This window comes from Ptychodera flava, chromosome 1 (assembly GCF_041260155.1).
Source record: "Ptychodera flava strain L36383 chromosome 1, AS_Pfla_20210202, whole genome shotgun sequence".
Taxonomy (NCBI): Eukaryota; Metazoa; Hemichordata; class Enteropneusta; family Ptychoderidae; genus Ptychodera; species Ptychodera flava.
The window spans coordinates 24,429,220-24,454,582 of record NC_091928.1 but is presented as its reverse complement, the minus strand read 5'-3'; the positions used below and the strand labels follow the sequence as shown (position 1 = coordinate 24,454,582).

General features: G+C 35.8%; 1 protein-coding gene and 1 long non-coding RNA gene across 3 annotated transcripts in view; both read left to right on the top strand.

Moving 5' to 3' along the window:
* The window catches only part of LOC139133497 (TNF receptor-associated factor 2-like), a 35,626-nt gene extending 18,356 nt beyond the window's left edge, over positions 1–17,270 (top strand). The window contains exons 2-10 of one of the 2 annotated variants that reach the window (XM_070700133.1): positions 8,475–8,615; positions 11,631–11,697; positions 12,288–12,506; positions 12,822–12,891; positions 13,492–13,590; positions 14,845–15,012; positions 15,472–15,546; positions 16,557–16,643; positions 16,795–17,270. In XM_070700133.1, the coding sequence (XP_070556234.1) occupies positions 12,331–12,506; positions 12,822–12,891; positions 13,492–13,590; positions 14,845–15,012; positions 15,472–15,546; positions 16,557–16,643; positions 16,795–17,079 (960 nt within the window). In that variant the 5' untranslated portion in view covers positions 8,475–8,615; positions 11,631–11,697; positions 12,288–12,330 and the 3' untranslated portion in view covers positions 17,080–17,270. The remainder of the gene's footprint in view (positions 1–8,474; positions 8,616–11,630; positions 11,698–12,287; positions 12,507–12,821; positions 12,892–13,491; positions 13,591–14,844; positions 15,013–15,471; positions 15,547–16,556; positions 16,644–16,794) is intronic. The other variant, XM_070700141.1, reaches the window with a different exon arrangement.
* The window catches only part of LOC139135202 (uncharacterized), a 346,824-nt gene that overhangs the window by 183,815 nt on the left and 137,646 nt on the right, over positions 1–25,363 (top strand). The window lies entirely within an intron of this gene.

Below are 25,363 nucleotides of genomic sequence, written 5' to 3'. Positions count from 1 at the left end.
CATACCATTATGTGATGAGGTTATAGTATTATGTGATGAGATTATGCCATTATGTGATGAGGACAAGCCATTATGAGATGATGTAATGCCATTATGTGATGAGGTTATGCCGTTATGTGATGAGGACATGTCATTATGTGATGAGGACATGTCATTATGTGATGAGGTTGAAGCATTATGTGATGATGTTATACCATTATGTGATGAGGTTATAGCATTATGTGATGAGGACATGCCATTATGTGATGAGGTTATGCCATTATGTGATGACGTTATAGCATTATGTTATGAGGACATGTCATTATGTGATGAGCTTATGCCATTATGTGATGAGGACAAGCCATTATAAGATGATGTTATGCCATTATGTGATGAGGACATGTCATTATGTGATGAGGACATGTCACTATGTGATGAGGTTGTAGAATTACGTGATGATGTTATACCATTATGTGATGAGGACATGCCATTATGTTATGAGGTTACAGCATTATATTATGAGGACACATGATTATGTGATTAGGTTTTGCTATCATGTGATGAGGACATGTCATTATGTGATGAGGCTATAGCATTATGTGATGAAGACGTATCATTATGTGATGAGGTTACAGCATTATGTGAGAAGGGTATGGCATTATATTACACTAAATGTGCTAATTTGTTATATATGCAAATTAGCTTTTAATTAACATGGAACTGCTAAATATCTTACAATATGAGCTTTTCTGTAGGATCAAATTCTGTGCCACATTTTATCGTCTCTGGTACAATAATGTAAGTTCTATATCACTTTAGAACAGTTCATTAAATATGCAAATTAACTGTTTGGCAATTAAAAACTGTGAAGTCTCTTGATAGTTTAATATGTGAAAACGATATCTCCAGTAGGTTTAATAAAGTTTGGAGCAGGGCTTCTTGATTTACAGTGCTATAAGGAACAAAGTCGCTCTTTTTCTACCATTTTTTTCATTAATTTTGTACGATACAAGACACTATTTATGTTGTTTGACATGTTGAAAGATGCTGAATGAATTGGTGACCATGCACAACTTATATCAAGGTCGTAGACACAATGAATGAAACTATCGCCAAAGGAAAAATCAGTCTGTACCATAAAATCAATAACTTTTTTTGTGCGCATGCCTGTGAGTTCTTGCCTAATGGGCGCTACACTGTGCTTGGCTAAATCGTTCGCTTCACTTGCATTTCAAGAAGGTCAACTTCGTGTTTCGCACTTTGAAATCACTTCTGTACAAAAAGTACTGTTTGACAATATCTGAACATCTTGGTGACCACTTACACAAAGCGTACGCAGAGTATCGTGACGATGGCAACCATGCTGCACACGCACATGCATGCGTGCTTCGTAAAATGCTGGAAATCAAACATGGCAGTTGATTCAATTCGCGCAGACTCCACAGACATCGAACATTGGTGTAAAGAGCAATATCTTTTTCGGTATCCTTCAAGGCATGCATAATCATTACTTAGATCATCTATGAATTTTGGAAAGTATTAAATGGATTTTTGATATCGAAAATAGGTCGAAAAAGAGTGACTTTGTCCCTTTAAATTTGTTAAATGTGCAAATTAGCTGTTAATTGATATGTTACTGCTAAATGTCTCACTCTTCAATCAGGTGTCTTTCATATTAATATCTGTACAATGTTACTTAAAGTTTGATGCGGTAGTTTTAAAACTATGTCACTGATTAAAAAAGATCATTAATGCAAATTCGCATTCAATTGATATGGTGCTTATCAGACTATCTCACACTATTGAGAAAATAGCTTATATGGTAAGTTTCATGATATTTGGTGCAGTAAATCTTGGTTTATGACCCTACGGTCACCATGCTTCCCATAGAGAACCATGCAACAGAAATTAAAAATGTGATAACTTCATTAATATGCAAGCCACGCCCATCAAAATATAATCAGTTCCTGCCATTTGATATTTGAACCTCTGTACCAAATTTGGTTGAAATCTGTTCAGCCTTTCTTGAAATATCATATTCACAGACAGACAGACAGACAGAAAGCGCTACAACAACAGCTCAGGTGGTGTGACCATGTGAGCTAAAACTCAACCTTTGTGAACCTCTGCTTTAAGACTACGTGACGGTTGTTGTATACTATCTCCTACATGTTGATATTTCCCTTTGCCGTGAATCCATCAAATAGAAATTTAGCACCAAATCAGTGTTTGTACATTTGTAATGCTTGAAATTTAAGCACAAATTTGTGTTACTTAGAGTACTGAATTATCATGATTATTGAAGCTGTAAAGGTTCTGTTTATGATCAAGTCACATTCCTTAATCATGTAAAAATCATAAGATAAAAACTCCGCTCAGTTTTGTTATAAGAATCTCAGTACACTTTTGACAGCATTCATTCAAAGGTATCTGTTTTCAGTTTCTAGAAATAAGATTTATACTCCATTCAATATTTGTGATCAGAAGCAAGAAAGTGAAGTGGCCTAAATTTTACATTTCCACCCAGTGGGATTTAATGCCCTATGTTGCCTACTTACTAGCACCGTTGCAAAGTTAGGTCATTCATAGAAACTTTCAGTTTACTGCATGTATGACAGTCATTTGGTCTTGTCCTACATATTTTAAAAAGTCTGTGTATAAATGTATGGTCACAATATGTCACCTGGCTGGACTTTATTTTATTAGTTACTTCCGTGTTTAATAGTGGCCTTACCGTAGCAGCATTCAACTCACAGACATCAATACAAACATTTACTTTATATAATGTCAACGATAAACATATCACAGTGAAAACCAGTATGTTAGTATAACACGTTTATTAAACTTAGTAAAAAGGTGGAACTCCACTGAATATAGCAACTTACAGAAACAGCACATTTGCCAGCCGATTATGTAACCACTTGAAGCTATTCTTGACAAATGACCCACAAAAACACTTTCTTAGAGAAATCACCACTATGACAGCCTATTATAGACAGACTTGTTATTTCATTTCAAAAGTGCAAAGTAGATGTAGACTTATGTCCACAGATTTTAGAACATAAGTTAACTATGTATGGTGGAAATACATTTGAAGTGTGAAAGTTTTGGAATTAATCAGCTGTTGTCAATGGAATTACTCTCATTACTCTTACTGGTATTTTACTGATGATATTCCTGAAACAAAACAAACCTTCAGTGATGAAATCATCAAAGAAAAAGTAAAAAAATGCTAATTGCTTTTAGCTGAGTGGTTAGGTACCTGACTATTGATGTATAACACCTTAAAAGTAACAATTTTTGTTTTTATAGACTGAACAATTTAAATTTATTTCAAAATACACTAATTGGGTTTTAAAAGCTTGTCTCACAAATCTGATATGAGAGCAAATAACACAAGTTTGGCTGAATCAAAATGGGTGCTTTGAGTATTTGAATCTTTACTAAATACAACATTTTTGCATATCTATCTGATAAAATCAATAGCAAGACCTTGCAAGCTTGTGTTCCAACTTTGAGTGAAAACCTCAATCAAGTACAAAAATTTGGACATTTTTCCTCGCCACTGTCCCAACCATATGTACAAATCACTAACCGTACTGGTGATGACAATTTAGACACATTTACTGATAACAGGCATATACAAGTAATATTCATATCAGATCTTGACATTTGGATGGGATTCAAATTCACATTGACAACTCAATTTTCGAAGGGGTCAAAATGATTCAAAACATCATCACAAGGCACCAAACACAATTGTTGTTCTATATTTCAGCTTGATTCTGTCTGTCCTTAATTTGCTTTCAATTTAAACCAAGAATATGATTGACCTTATTGGCATGAAACTGGTGTTGCCTTAAAAAATCTCACAACTGCCTACTCCAAAGCCCTACCTAAAGCAAGCTATACAACATACAAATGCACTGTGACATAAGAAATTCTGAACTGTCAACAGTTCACTATGCTATACATGTTGTTTTTTTTTCAACCAATCAAGTTCAACCTACACTTCATGTTGTTTATATATATATATATATATATATATATATATATATATATATATATATATATATATATATATATATATATATATATATATATATATATATATATATATATATATATATACGGGTATTTTAACATCTCTACGGCCTAATATGTACTTTCTTTGCACAAGTCGAAACAAGTTTTTCTTTCTCCTCACAAATGATGAAAATTTAGGCCTATATTCAACAACGTAGTTGTGGAAACCCAGAATCAGACATCAATGTGTGCATCAAGTCTCTACTTTTACACTCGCTGTCTAAAGTTAGTCGTTTCAGTCCCAACCCACAGGTACGTGGAGTACTTGCCGTATAGTACACATAGAAAGGGTATACTACACGGCAACCCCGGACGGCAACTCCACATACCTGTGTCCTAGCCCTGCGTACAGGTCTCTGTGTTCCCGGCGTTATACGGTGGTGGAGGCCGTATAACGCCGGGAACACACAGACCTGTACGCAGGGCTAATCTGTGTCCCAACCCAGCTCGAGTTAGTATGTTTTATCTCGGAAGATAGGTAGCTGCAGTACAGTAGCTCGAGGTTTTGCCTGGGTATTTGGGTCGGACGGCAGTCTGGTTTTGCCGTCCGACCCAAATACCCAGGCAAAACCTCGAGCTACTGTACTGCAGCTAGGAAGATAGGACGCTATTGATTGACGTCACGGTCAGCAAGACAGACGTAGACAAACGTGGACAAACTGTCCAGTCCATGTACTTTTACATTTCTTTGCACGAATTCCTCGATTTCACCTGCGTTCCGCTGGACTATGATGATGCGAAAACAGAAATGATCGCTCCCTGCGGATGCGGCTTGTTCTTGCAGTAACACTGGCACTAGTACCAGAGCCAGCTGCGTTGTGTCGTTGGAAGAATACTCCTTGATGATTCCTATCTACATAATTCTCCAAGTCTCACACGATCGCCTAAGTATGGCGGTGACTCCTAATCGACTCAACTCTCCATCGGTCAGGGACAATATCGTTGAACTATCAATTCTTTCCTCCTGAAATCTGCGGAGGAAACTTGACAAATTCGCTGTTCTTAGTATATATCCGTTTTGTGGAGGGACCGTGAGAGAACGTGATACATCGTCGTCCACCATTTTACTTAGTACTTAGTACCTAGAAATTGAGCGCCCTCAATGACAAGTAAATAGCGCCCTCCTCACATCATAAAGAAGTAACATCACATCATAATGAAGAGTCACCATAACGTAATGGCCAGTGTCAGCATCGTAAAGATACAACACACAGCGTAATGGCTTGTCTGGCATACATAATGAAATAACAACACAGTGAAATGAATTGTCTGCATCACATGATTGGCTAACCTCATCACATAATTGCATAACCTCACCACATATTTGCATGTCCTCATCACACAATGACATGTCCTCATCACACAATGGCATAACCTCATCACACAATGGCATGTCCTCATCACACAATGGCATAACCTCATCACATAATGGCATGTCCTCATCACATAAGGTTATAACCTCATCACATAAGGCTATAACGTCACCACATAATGGCATAACCTCACCACATAACGGCTTGTCCTCATCACACAAGGCTATAACCTCACAACATAATTGTATAACCTCATCACATAATGCTATAACCACATCACATAATGTCATATCTGCATCGTATAACGTTTAATTGGGGTGACATATAGTTCTCATACATAATAAGACAGCTATGGCTTTCCATAAACCTGCATACCAAATATCAAAGCTATCAGATGATTACATTTTGAGAAACAAATTTTTTGTCCAAAAAATGGAAAAATTGCCCCAAAATACAAAGTAGCTTAGATTTCATCATAATTTTAATATATGATATTTTGATCATCACTCTGAACCTGTTACCAAAATATCAAAGCTATCAAACAAGCGGTTTTATCAAAAAAAAAAAAAACATTGACCAAAAATTACAAAATTTGCCTTAGGCATAAAAGTAAAAAATTGCATATTTCTGCACAATTTGATAAATCTGAAATAGGTAAACCCAATACACCTTAATCTAAAATATCAAAGCTATCTGGCAGTAGATTTGAAGATGATATTAAGATATTTTTAACCAAAAAAAACAACAAACATCACCTTAAAAATACAAATATACATATTCATCACCATTTGAAAAAAATCTAAATGAGGTCAACCACACATTCATGAGAGTTTGCATATTATCACTTATTAGGACTGTTATTGCACAAGAAAATAAGTTGTTAAATACCATAGGTAAATTTAAAACAAACTGCAGCGAAATGTGGTTTTTAATTGGGTTAAAAATAGTACCCAACATTAGAATCGGCAAAACGTTGAAAACAGCAGTCAGTTCAGCCCGAATCGTCGGAATAAAATAAATATAAACGGTCTGCAATCATATACTCGAAGAGATATTTACAAGTAGTACCCCTCACATAGCTCAAAGACCTTGTTTATTAAATTTGCATATCGATTACCTTATTTGCATATAGACTGATAAAAATACCAGTTTGTCACGCGCAGTATTAATCCAATATTATGACAGAACCCTTTTGTTTTTATTGTCGGTATTAATTACAATATAGTTTTCAATCCAAAAGATGTATCATCTGTCCCAAATAATATGTCCGGAATCTACATCGTACACCTTCAATGTGACGGCAATGTTATGATCTATATACATAGGCAATTTGCATTGCCATCGTATTGTATTGGCACTAGAACTGCGCGTGAAAATTATCAATAAAGAGATCTTCAAAAATAAACGATAATCATTCAAACGCTTTATAAGCTTGGGTGTTTACAGATAAACATTAATATAATTACCTGAATTATGCTCTTCCTGTCGAAAACGGACGTCAAAACGGCGAGTCCGAAACGCAGCAGACATCTTCGTAGGACGCGCCACTGTTTATGACTTACGCGCATGCGCTACCCCCTGCAAAGCCGCAGTGCAACATGGGAGAGTAACACATAAGGTGTTTACGGTTGTGTTTACAACAGAGGACGTATTAAACACCGGCGTTTATATTCACTAGCTGCATGTACATTACGTTTATGTTTAGCATAAAAAATATATCTCTAAATATTATATAGTGTATTTTTCCATGTGAAATAATGAATTAATGAGAATTTTATATAACCGAATCGATATTAAATAAAATTACACGAACGGCAATGATGTAATATTTTGAAAGTTAATATTTTAACATATAATTTACAATAAGTATGTTAAATGATAAAATTTTATAATACGCACAAGTTCGTCGAGTAAACTTTAAATAGGAAACATGTCAGAGTCCCCCGTGATCATGGAACTCACAGTTGGGATATGCTAATAAACACAGGCATTTAGTTTCTAAACACATCGACACTTTAATAAACACAGGTGTTTAATTTTTAAACGCTGGCGTTTAATCTCTAAACGCGTCACACGTCGCATAGATTTACAGTGTGGAATAAATAGATGCAAACATTAAAAATTTTAGGTACAAGATTAGCTCTTTGGTAAAACACTCAGTATCCAGCTAATTGTACAATGAAGGCAATTAACCCTTTGAGTGCCACGGTCAATTTTTTCCGCCTTTTTTAAATTTACCCCAGTCATTTTCTTCAGATTTTTGCCAAAGGTTTGATAAGAAACTGTAATTAATGACTTGTGATGTCCATTTGGTTCACAATTATGGAAAAAACTTACAGAAAAATTCATTTAAATTGGTTATATTGTTACACCAAATCTTTGGTGGGAAAAATTGCAGCACTCAGGGTTAAGGAAACATCAATACTGAACTCACTCCATAAGTTCAACCGGAGAAAAATATGATTTACGAAAAGGCAAATTGATAGAATAAAAATAAAGTTATGGAAACTCGGCTGGTCGAATTGCCAGAGTATTTTTGCGACGGTCATAAGGCCTTAATTCTTTCCTGGTGCACAAACAACCTGAAATGACTATTCAAAGTACTGTCTCTTAGCATGAAAAAGATAGCTCTCAAAAGCCATTGCCATTGTCATAGGCCTTGCTCCATCATTGAAATGGCAAAAATGAGTAAAACTATGGTTTGAATGCCACAATGATGAATTTCAATTCCAGAATATCAAAATGAATTTATTCAAAGGCAAAATATATTAGAGTCACAGTGCAAAGTTCTTTTGAGACTTGCAAAGAAGTTGGAAAGAACTTTGAGGAAGAATTTAAAACTCTGTCTATACAACACTCATCATTGATGACATACGTGTACCCCACATAAGCGATGAAATTTGAAATAAGAAAATTAGGCTCCATTAACTGTAATTTTTGGCTACTTTTTCAGTATTTCAGTACTGTTTATGAGTTACAGTTTCTTGACCTTCCTTCAGCATACTAAACTGCCATATTATGCTTGTAAACACAGCCTGTACATTTCTGATGATAATCTTTATAACTGACAAACGAATTCTCATCCCACCCATGTAGGGATCATCATGCTCCAATGACTTGAATGGGAAACTGCAGTTGATGGGCTGAAAAAAAAATGCTGGAAAAAAGCCCGCAAGTTGTGGCTAATTGAGATATAAGAATAACAGTACTGAGCCACAATCAAGCTAACAAAACCAGGTAAACATATAATTCATGTGTACCCATTTTGTGGCATATCTTACTCACTGAGAATACATCATCTTAAAAGGTCGTAGTACAAGGATCATATGTGCGGAAAAGCTAATATGGGGGGGGGGGTTGAAGTAATATATGAGTATGAACCACTCTCGAACCAGACTTCTTATCGCGCGTACGCTAATAATAAGCGCTTAAACTGTCCCTACGCGAAGCCGGCCTGCTTTCTCCTCCGGTATACAGGCCGGCTTCGTGTAGCGACAGTTTAAGCGCTGCGCTTGTGTCTATCTGTTTATGTATATACAGATAGAGGTGAAACTGCCGAATGCTATATTTGTAATTAGGGACATTTGACAGTATTCAAGCTTGGAGACATTTCCTTGTGTAGTGGTCATTGTTAAGTTCTTTATTGGTTTTCATATTCGTAGATATCTGTTCGGCAGATTTCATTTTCGAATGCTGCGTACGCTTACGGTACACACTGCACTACACTAAGCCTACAGTACACGATGATTGGCAAAGCCCGATAGAAAGGGTGAACGTTCGCGTCTGACGTAAACACAAAATTGGTCGGGCTTCGCTCTATGGGCAATCACATACACGATCCCTCAGACAGGAGACACTACAAAAGTTTTTGTGATCAGTTTATTGATTTCCATTTTCACAGATCACGGTTCGAGCGCCTGAATAATACCACTCCGGTCGGGAGCTGCCATATTGATTTAAGAAAGCGTGCGCAAAGGACTGTGGGATCGGCCGAAAATAATTCGAGCAAACACATATAATTAATTCGAGCGAACACATATAATTAATTCGCTCAAACACATAATTAATTCGAGCGAACACACATAATTACTTCGACCGAACACAAAATTAATTCAAGACACTAGTAGAAATTAATTCTAGCACACATTAAATTAATTGCAGCACCTGAAAACATTTTCAACCCAAAATTAATTGAAGGAATTAATATATTAAATATAGACTACATAAAATACGGCTAGTTTTCAATCGGGTTCGAACCACAACATACGGCATCAGTCGCCTAGCGGAGAGGCCACAGAGAGAACCACTCGGCTAAATCTCCACTCCAAAAAGAGTGGTTCAATAGCCGGCTAAGTTGTTACATTTTTCTGACTGAGACCACTCCACACGTTGTAGATTTCGTGAAGCACTCACGCACGCATGCTCACTATCATACATTGCACATACAAACTTTATCGAAGCGAAGAAACGAATTTCATCGCTTTAATTAATTACGGCACATAAAAACATATAAATAAGGCCAAAGTAATTAAATTCTTTGTTTTGCGTCCCAACCGCTTAGATATTTTAAGGTTTTCATGAAAAACACACACAGTGTATTTGAATAGGAAATTAAGGACATGGCCGCTTAGCTTTTCTGAACTAAAATTTTGTAACAATTTCTTATTTGCTGCAATCAAATTACATTGTGTTAATTTTCTTGTGTGTTTTTCAGCCGCTTAGACGCGTACCTTTTCCCCATTTAGAGTGGACGCAAACAAAGAATTTAATTACTTTGGCCTAATTTGAAATGTTAGCAAAATTAATTCTAGACTACATAAAATTGATTACAGCAAAGATAAGCAGAAATAATCAATTGGAACACATAAATTAATTCGGCATGACTACACAAAATTAATTAAAGCATATAAAATAAATTAAAAGAAACATACAATTAATTCGAGGTGCTAGTAAATTAATTCCAGTCTACATAAAATTAATTCTAACATGCTAAAATTAATAAAACATAATTTTGACTTGAACGGGCCCCCATACATAGGCCCTACATTTATTTTTGCATGTTAATGAAAGAAAATGACGTCATTTGCGATCAACGATATTTCAGTATTGTCAGTTCAATTTATTGTTTTGATATTTATAACCTTATGCCTACAACCTTGAAGCAAGTCCATGTCTTCTGTTAAATTGGAAACTTCACAAAATTGTTTCGTACTACAAAATTAAACAGAATTCAGGCATGGATGCTCATCGTCCTCACTGTTATCAATGTAGTGACATGATGTACAATTCTAACCAGTGACTGTCATGACAATTGCTTGAAAATAAGCCGATTAATCTCAAGTGCTTGAATGGTTTAAACTTTAACCATACTCACAAAGTTGCCACTCGTAGTTGGCTTAAAGATGAGCCAATGAAATTGTCGGTATATAAACAAACCAACGACGCCAGTGGCTCAACTTTAAACCAATAAATTATATTCTGAGGGGCTTAAAAAGAAGCCATTCGGCTTAAATTTATGCCATGACTGGCTTGATAATAAGCCACTTATGTATTGGTATGAATACATGCCATTCATACTCTGTGTGGTGGCGTGACTTCAAACCAAAAAATCTTAGTGGATTTCGGGCAAACCGAAATATTTCAAACATATACACACTGGTTCACCCACAAGCCACCTACAAATTAATTGGTTAAATTTCTAGCCAGAAGAATTTGCAGTGTAGGGCTGGACTATCTGATTTCCGGGAGGGGGCTGAAGGATTTCAGAAAAAAAAGATGTTGCAAGCCTGTTATGGAAAACATTGTCTGACCAGTTGGGACGGGAAATGCTTCAAGCCTGTACAAATTGTTCCCATGTACCTTGAGACCTTGCAATGCTGACTGTCGTTGTAATATGGTCAATCCCGTCACCGGAGCCAAGTCTTCCTCACAAATCGTATTTTTCAAAGCCTTGTTAACTTACATGTACATGTGTACTTGCATAATTTATGTTCATATATACTGCATGTTTATAACTCCGTTTGTGAACTGATGCTCATTTGGTCATTGTTGCTGTAACTTTTTATGTCTGGTTTGTTCGCTGTTTATTTATTTATTATTTATTATTTGTTATTTGTTTGTTTGTTTGTTTGTTTGTTTTTGTTTGTTTGCTTGCTTCTTTGTTTAACTTCATTCCACGAGATCAGTCGTCGATATCCGCATTTTCCCATTGTTGTCTGTTGCTCCATATTGACAATTTCTTTCTCATTGTAGGTCTGCAGCAGCGAAGACCATTTTATTTCCGTGTTTGAAATAATTAAAGTATCTTATAGTAATATTTGTAAGTATTATTTCCTTTCCATCAAAACGAATCAGTTACCTATAGAGTTTGAATGCTTCAGGATATTTCAGTGCCTTGTGAACAATCCCATCCCATCCTTGAACATCCAATTCGTTGTTACAATGATTATTTGGTATATAGTTGGAGTAAATGTGGAGCTTGCTTAATTTAACTTGCACTCCTCTAATCTGATTTAGCGAGTACGGACACATTCTGAATACACTTAGCGTACGGCATTGTGTAAAGTGTTTGTAAAGCTTTGGATGTCATGCCTGATTTCCCTAAGAGGTCTAATATTCGCAACAAAATGCTCAAGCTTGCCGTTTAACAGAACCCACTATATGAAAGCATATTACCTTTTCATGACAGTGCTTCACCAAAATTAAATTTACTATTTCCCGAAGCAGAGGGTAAAGAATTGTTCTTTGGTTATTTTCTTATTGTTTATGTTGTTTTTGTTTTGTGTTTTTTTCTTATTTTGTTTGTTTGCCTTTTTGAGAGGAAGTTTCCTAGCTTAGTGAACGATAACAAAGTCGTTGCTCCTTATAAATATAAACGATGTAATTCTCATATGGAATTTGTACTTGCAGTCTCTTGAAATTCTGAACGCAGAGAATCCGTACAGGTGACGTTATGGACGAGAATCTTGAAAATAGCAAACCTAAACCGAATGGATTTTCGCCACAGATATTTGTTAAGCAACCTGAGGAAAAGTACATGTGTGAAGCATGTACCTACGTGCTAAGGAAGGCAGCTCAGAGTCAATGCGGACACCGCTACTGTGACACATGCTTAAAGAACCTGTTTAGGTATTTTTCAACGCTGCATGCATTAAAATCATCATCGGGTGTAGTACATGTACTGATGCAACATACATCCTAACAGAGGGAAATCGCAACGAATAGTTCAGGATACCGTTGGTGGCACTGTGCTATACTTTCAAAATTATTTGTTACCCTGACAAACTAAACAGGCGCTACTTGAAAATAAATTCTCACCATTTCCGTTTTCGAATTAATTTAAGTCGGTATATCGACGGTATCTTTATGTAACTTTAGCAGTGATCTTCTTTGGGTTCTCCTGGGTCGCCATATATTCTAATATTAAAAACACCTTTATTTCAGGGTCCCAAATACCGTCTGCAAGGCTTGTGAAAACGAAGGATGTCCTAACTCGTATCTCGAAGAAGGAGCTGTAAGTGCAACAAACACTCTGAAGCAGAATCAAATGGTAGTTGCCAGACCAATGACTTATTCGTGTTCAGCTGATTATCATGAATAAAGTAAACCACAAGAAAATCATACGGACTCAAGGATGATAAATTCACACTTTGAAAATATATTAAAATATACATCTACGCGGCACAATAAAGGAGCAGATATTGTGTCAGCTACACATTTTCATTGCATACATTCGGCCATTATTCGTTTTAGTGGAACACCACGTGGCTTGCTCAATTCCTTGTACTAAATGAAAACGATCTCTGAAAATAAAGTTATGAAGATCGCTGTATGTATATTTCTCTGTTGCTGTACGTGTCTCTCTATGCTATACATTCCCCCCCCCCTCTCTCTCTCTCATGGTGTGTACGAAAGGAAATTTGTAGATAATGCCAGTTTTTCTGTGAAGTCATTCTGTAGATGACTTTGGAAAGCATAAAAATCTTTGAGAAACTAAAACACTATCACCCTTCTCGTAAACGGTGAGAAGGTATTTGAACTCCTGCTGATGTTAGTTAATATTTTGAATTAGTGGGAGTTTGATTTTTCTGATCGTCACTTCCTTTTTTCATAGAGTTTTCCCGATCGTGCCATCAACCGAGAGCTTGGAGGGCGAGAAGTAAAGTGCATAAATGTAGATTGCCCATGGAAAGGAATATTCAGGGACTACGAGGTTAGTCACAAACATTAAAAATGTCAGGCTGTTTGCTCGCAGAAAAGAGCAACAGCCATATTTCTTACCCCTTGGATTCTGACCAGCAAATATGCATCAACAGCGGCTATCAATAAAGATTTATAGGCATTTATTGTAGTGCAGACTGGAGTACCGTTTGATACTGGCCTTGCAATTTCTACAACGAACATAACACGCTGTGGTAAACGATTCTCCAGACTCCTTGGTGTACAAGCTGTGACTCTGATAAGAATGTCTTCATTCCTTTATTAGTTAATATTTCATGTATTTCTTGAGTGCCCTTTCTCAATCTGATCTGTAAACTCGTCTTTCTGTAGCTAACGTCCCTTCTTCATCATTATTTCGACTTCACAAGCATTGTCAGCTGTAGGTACACCAAGTGATCAACGTCTATCTGTGCTGTTTGTCTATCTGTATTTGTATGTATGTATGTATGTATGTATGTATGTATGTATGTATGTATGTATGTATGTATGTATGTATGTATGTATGTATGTATGTATGTATGTATGTATGTATGTATGTATGTATGTATGTATGTATGTATGTATGTATTATGTATGTATGTATGTATGTATGTATGTATGTATGTATGTATGTATGTATTATATAGCGTGCATTTATATGTGCGTATCTTTGTAATTATGAATGCATTTCATATGTAGCCTCGGGAGTTTAGTAACATGATCTTTCCTTAGAAGATAGTGGCCAAGGGTTCATATTTAGATTGTTGCTCGGATAGATACTTTAAGTAAAGCTTTAGGGATGTGGTGTAAACAAACTGCAAATAACTTGACTTTGTACAATGACAACGACGGTCGTTCCATTTAAAAAATGGAAAGTACTAGTTACAGGCCTGATTGCTCTGACCAACAAAACTGAACGGTATCCTTACCGTTATTTTCTCAAAAGTCACGGATGCTCCCCTTTTCTATAGCGTATATCGTTGTCTTTGTCGGTGTGTTCCTCTCCATTCCTCATGTTATTATACATCCGTCAGTCGTTCATTTGCTAAGTGAGTGATGGCTTGTTGAAGTCTGTTCGTATTTACATTGCGAACGTTTATATTCTATCTATACCAGTTTGATCTATGACACTTCACGTTGACTTGCTCTTTCTAAATGTATTAAAACCCATAAGCAGGCAAATAGCGTGACGCTGACCTATCGGCCAACCAGTGGCCATTTCTAGTGACAACTCTCACAGCTCGAATAATTTTATGTGCAATTACAGAATAATCATGAAAATTCCTGTGACTTCGAGATAATTCCATGTGACAAAGAAGGGTGCGGCACCTACACGCAGAGGAGAAATTTGGAAAACCATCAAAACACCGAATGTCTCATGAGAACTGTAACGTGCACACATTGTAAAACTGAATACCCTCTAAAATTGCTTAAGGTAATATTAACTTATCTAACGTTATTTTAAGGGCTTGTTTCATAGAATTTTTGAAAGAAAAGAGTGCGAAATATTGCAAGAAAATCCATTGAAACAGCCAAAATCATTGACATAAAAAGTGAACTGAAAGTTACCAGGTTTAGCTTGGTAGTCTGAAAGTACATATGGTTTACATTTTGTGGTGTTAAATGTGTTCTCCGCTGTCTCCATTAAGTATAAACCTTAAGAAATAAATGTGAGTAGGTCACAATCGACACGTTGCATCCTACTAGTCAAGAATATGGCATTACTGTTTTTGAATTCGAAAAAAAGTAAATAGAAAAGAAGGTTCGTCTTATTGCGCTGAATATCTTTTAAATCGCGTTGGAAAATATGTGACTTTCTTAGGATGTGAAGATCGAGTAAAGTGTGATATTATCTAAGATATTTACACTATTTGCCTAATCCCTTGTATTCTAGAGTCATCGACGGGAATGCCAAGAATATCCAGTGGAATGTCAGTTTTGTAGAAAAATAACACTTCCTCGGAGAGAGGTCAGTATATTCAGCTCTGATGCTAGTGATATCGTTTGGAGACTACCATTTTCATAAATTCTATAATATAGATACCAGTAACCATTCCAAGCGTTTTGTACTTTCGAACATATTTCGTTTTTAAATATGAGATTAATCCTTCTAAACAACTGTGATGATAGACTATATGGTAATTAAGATTTGTTCTTCCATTTAAATTTTGCGGAATTTAAATACCTATCTGGCTGATTTTTTCTACATGTCCGTAGTCCAAAGTGGTATGTCAACGTTTTAGACGGTTAAATCTCTGAATCAGAACATCTGACGAATTTGAAATTCAATTTCAAGTTGACAGAGTTTTTAGAATGACCTTTTCAGATGTTTGCACATTTTATTTTTGTTGCTCACAACGCTAGATTCAGCTTTTGACTTTTTCTGTGGCAAACATTGATATTAAAATGTCTCAAATATTAGTGACCCAAGTGTTAATGAAAATTACGATATCCCGATTGATTTGACATTATAAACCTCCTTTTTAGAAAGGTTTGATTGGCTTGATCCTCAGGCTTGCACATTTGAATGTATTAGGGTGATCAGAATGAAAGTAATCATGTACCTTTCAACTTCTGTACCAGAAAGACACCATAAGCATGAGAAAGTGTATATCTTATAAAATTGACTCCTTTCTAATTAAAAACCGTTTCTGCAAGAGCAGTTATGTGTTTTTAAATTTCCATCTTTCAATTTAACCTACTAGCTTGTACAGCCTACTGGTTAGTCCTTGCATTCTTCAGTTACTCTTTGGTGTGCAAAATATTGCTGTTATAACTAAATTACATTTTATAAAAGCTTCTACTGAGTAGCTAGAGCAATGTCAGAAATACCCTTAAGAGACACCAGAGGAAATTTATTACCGAGATAGAATTATTACTATTGAATTTTGATAATTTGATTTTTGTAGTGTCTCTTAACCGGATATATAGTAAAATATGAGGTTCATTCACCCGTAAGCTTATACACTCTGTCTACAGCTGACGAGGCATCAAGACCAAGAGAGGGGAGATTGCCCTAGCAAGTTGGTCACCTGTACATTCAAACCTATTGGATGTAACGCTTTGGTTAGTAAATTTATATAGTGTATCTAGCAGTCGACAGGCTATAGCCTTAATTCTTATACACGTAACATCACGTAGAGATCCCAATCTTATGAATATGTGCGAAGACTTTTCCTGTGTTATTATTTTTTCACATGTGTTACCTCTCTTTCAGACACAAGAGGAGAAATTAGAAGAACACTGCAAGCAAAATACCATCACTCACCAGGACCTAATGTGCAATTGCATTGTAAAATTTACGGCCGATGTTGAAGACGCCCAGAAACATAGAGCAGCCCTCGATGGATTAGAGAAGCAGACTAAAACTCATGCAAATCAATCAAGGAGTTACAAGGGGGTTTACGTGAATGTGAAGGAAAGGTGCGCCAATCGGCTAACAACTATCTTCACACAGATCAAAAAGCTGCAGCAAATAGTCAAACTGATTTATTTCCAATGAATTCCAAGCTAGATAAACTGAATAGGAACTTGTCAATGTTCGAATCTAAGATTTCAACTTACGAAGGCATTGTAGCAGTTCTCAATGGTCAAATAGAAAGGGATGCACAGCAGTTGAGAGCTTTTGAAAGGCAACGCCGGCAGGATAGGGAGCTTATAGAGTCGTTAGAAGGAAAATAAAAGCACAAGATAGAATTATAGCATTGAAGGATGTTGCTCTTGCTGAGCAAGATCTTCGCATTCAATCTCTTGAGATGGTCTCTTATGACGGAATTTTAATTTGGAAAATTAGTGATTTCACAAGAAAATTAAATGAGGCCAGAAGCGGCAAAACAGCATCAATCTATTCACCATGTTTTTTCACCAGTCGCCATGGTTACAAAATGCGTGCCCGGATATACCTGAATGGAGATGGGATGGGGAAAGGTAATCACGTGTCAATGTTCTTTGTCATCATGAAGCAACCCTTTGATGGTCTTCTTCGCTGGCCATTCAGACAGAAGGTCACCTTCATGTGGCTTGATCAGAACAACATAGAACACGTCATCGATGCATTCAGACCTGATCCTACTTCTAGTTCGTTTCAAAGACCAATAAATGACATGAACATTGCTAGCGGATGTCCATTATTCGTGCCATTATCTCAGATCGACAGTCCCCGCCATGCTTACGTTAAAGATGATACTGCCTTCTTTAAAATTATTGTCGATACATCTGATATTGCTTAAACATTTGCGTATGACTCTTCTCCGCTCGGGCCCTCAAGAGGTATACAGCTCTAGCATATGCCCATACCCATATGGTTTTATCCCGGTGAAGTATATTCTAAAATATAAGCCATGATGTTATGCAGCAAACTTCATCAGTTTTGGATTGTTTCCGAACTAGAACTAGAACAAGAACTAGAACTTGAAAGTAAAAATCATAAACGAATACTGACTGTCGCTCTCTGCCCACAATGTGATGTTGCCGACGTAAAAATGTGAAAGGCATGAGGAACAACAATGTTTTAGGTATAGCTACATTACACAGGATTGACAAAAGTTGGCTTGTTTGTTCAGTCATTGTTAAAGTATAGCTCTTGACGAGGTCTAGCAAACATTCCACCGTTAACCCACTAAAATCTTCTTCCGAACAGGTGAGCGTAAACGAGCGTAAAAATGAAGTCGCTCGGGCGGCCCTGTTGACGCGACAACTTTCACTATACATGTAAATAAACGAAATTGCGGTCTCTCTCCGCTCTGTTTGTACGGGATGATTAAGCGAAATCAAAATCGGGAGGGTTTTGAAGCAGAGGGAGGATTTGGATTAAAAACAATTCTAATAACACGTAAATAACTCAATAAAAGTTCTCCCCAATCCGGAGTTCACCGATATGCAAGTATTGTCGCGCGTATTGTGTTGATTTCTGTGGAAACGTCGTACATATATATATATATATATATATATATATATATATATATATATATATATATATATATATATATATATATATATATATATATATATATATATATATATGAATGAAACACTTTTACATATTTTGATATTGATACCGTGACTTAATGACAAATAAACTCCTAAATTCAGCCTCCCCTCCCTTTTACTGAGTACGGATAAATCTCTTATTACCAGCTACCATCTGATCCTTGCGTCGTATTGTAATTCGTGTCATTCAGTGCAGCAGTCGTGACTTCATTTGATATCATTCCAGAGGTTGACGAAAGATTACATCGTAGAAGAAATCACCATGGCATAATTAAGCGCAGTAAATCGCATACTTCGATTATATTTTTTTTCATATTTTTATTTATTTATTTATTTATTTATTTATTTATTTATTTATTTATTTTGTTTGTTTGTTTTTTTATAAATTAAGGTAAGTCTAACTCGACAATTGCCTTTCGTATGTTCCAAGAAGTTTACCGGCACCCGGGTTCTACAGGCCTAGGTCTGTGTCAGAACACCGAATTGGTTTACCGATTTGACATCGCCCAAACCTCCATTCAGGACCTTTATGCACATTGTTTATGACCTTTACCGTGACCAGCGTTTTCGCATTGAGTCAAAACAATGTGTCATTAAATATCACATCTTGGTAAGGTCTGTTTAATGTTTTGCCGCCGTATTGCTCTGAAGATAAAATAAATCATGGACTTTGCATTTATGTTTTTCACAGTAACATATTCCATCATGTATTCTTATCTTAAGGACTGTTAAGTACGAGTTGTTACTTATAATTACTGTCATGACTGCATTTAAGTTTCATTTGGTTTACCCAATGGATCACCTTTTGATTATTTTCATAGATATGATTTCTTGTGTATCTGCTTTGATTTTAAGTGGATGCTGTACGAAACACAGGGTATGTTGCTGAAAATTACTTTTTGAAAATATTCATTGAATATTCAGTAATTGTTAACCCAATATTAAAATGTTGATTGGGAGTCATAAGTCATAAGTTGGGAGATGAAAACTAACTTATGCAAATTTATGCAAATCATCAAAATTTCCTTGCTTCTCTTTTCTATCAATTTCAAGATTTTGTAAGAATTTAACTCCACTCTGCCTGGCTCAGATTTTCTGAATTTTTCACATTATATTCTGTAAGTACTATTTGACAAAGCTATTTTTTGTTACCAATGCCATTTTAGAATGAGGATAGATAATGCAAAATTAAATAGTCTTTCTTTTCTACATATACTCTTGTTTCAAGTGAAGCATTGTTTTTGACATACTAAAATTGAAGTTTTCTTCCCTTTATTCTTCGACTAAACCATTTCTATCATACTAAATTTTAGATTCTCTGTATGAGGGGTTTATTTGTCATCTTTGATGAGAAATGTTCCTTTAAAATGTGTTGTTAACGTGCAGCTCCACCTTGAGTAACGTCTCAAATGCTGAATATTTAATTTTTAATCAATTTAGAATAATTTAGATTTTTGAAACAACGTACATGCTGATTTCGATAGAGTTGCATATTCTTGTAGTCTTGAAATTTTGCAAAAACAATGATGTGATGTTACTTCACAAACAAGGACCTGCAGAACTCAATAATTGGCTGTGCATCTGGGTTAAATTTGCTAAAGCTGTCAAATTACTAGATTATGTCAATTTTTTTGAGTTTCAGCACAAACACTATCACAGACTCGTATGAAGATTATTGTAATTTTGTGCTTTTGATGTCATTTATTCTGTATAGTGTACATGATGCTTTTAAGAAGTTAGGGTTTATTAGAGTTCAACTAAAAATATTGTTTCCTTGCTTTGGCATCATATTCTTTTCCGTAGTTACTGTAATTCAGAGCGAAATGCTTATGCTAGAATATTTCGACTGAAGATTTATTAAAAGAACCCAAGCATGGGAGTTAAAAATCTAAAATGTTTCCCTTATTTCCAGTTGTGTTGAATTTTTTCAACACATATATCTTTCTGACATGATCTGAGATTGCAGGTCCGTGTGTGTTCGTCACAGTGTCCTGCATAGATTGGCCCCCAGTGGGCACGTTAGCACACAGCTCCTACTGGATTTCATATCGAGGGTTTTAATATTAGGACCATCGACATTATAAAGAGTTGTCTCGTTTAATCTTCAATGAAAGAAATAAATAGGAAAACGAGGCCAGTATACACCATGTGAGAGAAGCAGGCAAAGGGCGGTTTGATAAAAGTGGTTCGATAAAAATGGTCTAGACAATAATAATGAAAAGCCTAAAATCAGGAAAGAAAAAAGCGAACTTTGAAAAGTTGTACTCGCGGATTTTTTCATGTAATATTCTTTCACCATAACCGGCCCTGACAATCACCCTTATCATCTTGTCGCATAAAAGCCTTAGGCTGATGCAGATTCTCAATATATTTCCTTTTTGTAATTACGGGACTACGGGAAGATTGGATTACGGGGCCGACAAGAAGTTGACGTGGGATAATCGTAAAATTTCAATAACGGAAAGGATATTTTGTCTTCCAAACTCGAATATTATTAAACCCCATCAATAGATAATGTGTATTCTACGTCAGTCACTTTAGACGCCTTATTAAGTGAAGAACAACTTGAAGGCTATCAACGACTTCAGTTGTACATTTTTAAGGATGTACAAGAAAGGTTCACGAAATTTTTCAAATTTCTTGAAAGTCAAGAATTTATGGAACGATAAGGATTTACAATGGAATACGGACGTTCACGTAGTTACGATTTCGGATTTAAGAAGTCAACTGAATGAAACCGTATAATCATGCCATGAGGCTAGTAGGCCTACATATGGTGGAGAACGTATGTAGTCATTTCTGGCGATTTAGCATTGATCAGTCACCAAGGGTAAAACTAAATTACTAAACGACATTTTATCTTGGATAGTGAGTCGAATGAGTCATAAAATACTCATATTTTTAGCGTTCAATACGAGGTTGAAAGAGTGTTGGACTTTTCCCGTTTCTCATGGTGACTTTGACTGTACAGTCTCCGCCTTCAAGCGTGGCCTCAGCGTCTTGACTCTAAGTTTGGTTCAACAAGTTTTATTCCGTTATTGTTGTATACTATACTGATCACATGAGATAAATTTTACTGTTCGATTCATATTATTTGTTATTAAATGTAATAAAGGGAAAGCGGCTCCACTCATCGCCTATACCATATGTTTCGTTCCCTGTGTTTATAATTGTTTTTGTGTGCGACTCTTGATGTAGATGTAAGCCATGGCGAGACGTATCCGTAACCTGGCTGTAAAATGACAGCGTCATCCTTTGACGCTACGTTTCGAAACCAGTGTGCGCTATTCCTCAGTCGCTTTTTGTACTTGCTCTCCTTGGATTTTTGTTTCACTGTTTGTGTTTTAATGATTTTCTTCTGCATTTGCAAAATGACTCCGGCGGGCATCATGCAATTGCAACTGTACAGAAATTTCAATGATCATGCAAATATTATTAAAGGACAGGGATACAAACATAAAAGGGAGAGTCAGCAACAGAGAAATGATAAACTTACTGAATAGTCTTGAATGTTAAAGTGCATTGCACTGAGTAAATAAGCGCACGCCATGGTGACCTTCGGACTATCATGGCGATTGTACGAAAAGGGACCACGAGTAAACGTTGCTGCTCCTACTAAAATACGAAGCGACACAACATAATATGGGCACACTGACACAGAGAACGTTCTACACGCTTCTACAAGTTCGCAGAGACCTTCTCAACTGAATCTGCATGAAATGGAAGAGCTTATCTTTATTTAATTGGTCTTTTTAAATATCTCATATGCGCATGCCCTTTTTTGCTGTTTATCGCTGTCGAAACCCGTGTGATTAGAATATCATTAGGGATTTCCATTTCGATTTCCAACTAATGTTTCTATCGTGTTCGTTTTTCAATGCTGTACGCTACCGATCATACCGTACAACCAAAATTAGATAGCAGTCGTTCCGCAACACTTCCGTATGGGTATAAAACACGCAAGACTCGTAGCATATTTCAAAGATTCTTTACAGCAGTGGTACGACCCTCAAAATAATATCACCACTCTGTAGACAATGGACAAGTTCAGACTGAACTTACTGTTTCAACAATCAATGTTCAGGGGACTTCGACTTTTATTTTGTGGCTTTTTACAAATAAAAGTTGTCTGAGGTATTTGAGGATTGACTGACAGCAATAATTGTTTGGCTAATATCCTGACGAACAGAGACTGGTTGTAATTAATGGGATCGAAAAAGGTGATACAGTACATCAATGTCCCGTGGACTCAGTGCGATGCGCTGGCATAGTAAACAAAATGATATTATCTTCTTGTCGTACTGCTTATATTATTTTTTTGTGAAAATGCGACGGAAAATGCACAACATTTAGAGAAAGTTCGGGAGAGAAAAGTATGACACTGTTGCGGCAGTTAATCTTATTCTGAGTTTCATCGTCTGTTGTTCGATTTCCCTTTACCTATTTCGGGCTGCATTACTGTTACGGAGATATTTTATCCCAAACAAAGGTTAATGAACCGAGAGGTCATCGACACCAGTAAAATGGTTGATTAAAACAACGAGATCTTAATTTTAAGTTGATTTCCATAAAAAACTATTTGAGACAAACGCACAATAACGCTAATTACGTTTTACGAGGATGTTTACGGAAGTATGGAATATATTTAAATTATATTAAGAATTATGAAGGTAGTCAATTACGTTTGCATATTTATGGAAACCTGTCAATTTAAGATCAAGACCTGCATTGATGTTTATGATTGGATGTATCATTTTATCTTTAATTCATGTATATCGTATGATCAAAGCCACGCCTTAAAGATAACGTTTAATATCCCATTCTAAAACAATACAAGTAAGATTGGAATAGAGGGAGAGTTGCTCAAGCAGATTGGAATAGAGAGAGAGGAACACAGCGGACCCAAGACATTTAGACTATGGGAAAGCGTATCTTGGGCGATGGCAATTGTCAAGCTTGTCTATAGAGAAATAAAGTCTATGTAGTACCAACGAACTCTAAACGTCTCGTGTAGTCAATACACTGAAGATCCCCAGGTTACCTCTCAGCAGCCAAGGCGAGTTCGACATATAAACTCCCCATGAAAGAACCAATAGTCAAAGGGTGAACGGAACGTTACTACTATGAAGAATAACCAGATATGAACTGAATATGCTCACGTGTTTTACAACAGGTTCATTAATAGTAGTACGCTTCACAGAACAATAAGATATATGTTATCACTATATGAAGCAGGTTTTTTTCAACATTGCACAGTACTCTCAGATTTAAATCACTAATTACAAAACTTTATTTAATATGCAAATGAGCTGTTAATTGACGTGACACTGCTCAATGCTTCATGGGACAATTAGATATCCATCAGATCAACATTTGTAGCACGTTTCACTTAATTTAATGCTGTAATTTTAGAGTAATGTCACTAATTACAAAGTTCATTAAATATGCAAATAATCCCTAAATTAACTTGACACTATTCAATGATTCATAGCACAATTGAATATTTATCAAATCAATATCTGTAGCACGTTTCACAAAATTTGGTGCCGTAATTTCAGAGTTATATACCTAATTACAAAGTTTATTAAATATGCAAATGAACCCTTAATTAACTTTACACTACTAAATGCTTTACAACACAGTTAGATATTTGTCAGATCAGTATATGCAGCAATTTTCATCACATTTGATGCAGTTATTTCGGAGTTATATGACTAATTATAAAACTTCATGAAATATGCAAATGAGCTAATTATTAACTTGACACTGTTCAATGCTTCTCAGTACAATTGGATATTTATCAGATCAACATCTGTAGCAAGTTTCATCAAATTTAACGCTGTAATTTTGGAGTAATATCACTAATTACAAAGTTCATTAAATATGCAAATAAGCCCTTAATTAACTTCTCTAAAGTAAATGCTCTACACCACAATTAGATATCTCTTGGGTCAGTATCTGCAGCAGATTTCATCACATTTGGTGCAGTTATTTTGGAATTATATAACTAATTACAAACTTCATAAATATGTAAATGACCTATTTGTTAACTTGACGCTGCCAAATGCTTCTCAGTACAATTAGATATTTATCAAAACAATATCTGTACCCAATTTCAAAGACTTGGGTGCCGTAATTTCAGAGTTATATACCTAATTACAAATTTCATTAAATATGCAAATGAACCCTTAATCAATTTCACACTACTTAATGCTTTACACTACAGTTAGATATCAGTCGGATCGGTATCTGCAGCAGATTTCATCACATTTGGTCAAGTAATATTGGAGTTATATGACTAATTACAAAACTTCATAAAATATGCAAATGACCATTTATTAACTTGACACTGCCCAATGCTTCAAAGTATAATGAGATATATATCAGATCAATATTTGTTGCAAGTATCATCAAGTTTGGTGCAGGAATTTCAGAGTTATCTCACTAATAACAAAAGTTCATTAAATATGCAAAGAGAAGGTAATTGACATGACACTCACAGTATCATCATAATGTTCTGAGATTGTCATCTGTGAAAAGTTTCATGAAATTTTGTGCAGTATTTCTTGATATATGTCTACACTGTCATTACCGTCTCCATAGGGAAACCATTGTACGGAAAAAAAAACGATATTGCATAACTTCATTAATATGCAAGCCACACTAACCAAAATCTAATCAGTTCTTGCAAGTAGCATATGGTACCTGTGTACCAAATCTGACCTGAATCCGTTCAGGCGTTTTTGAGTTATCGTGTAAACAGACAGACAGACAGACAGACACACACACACACACAC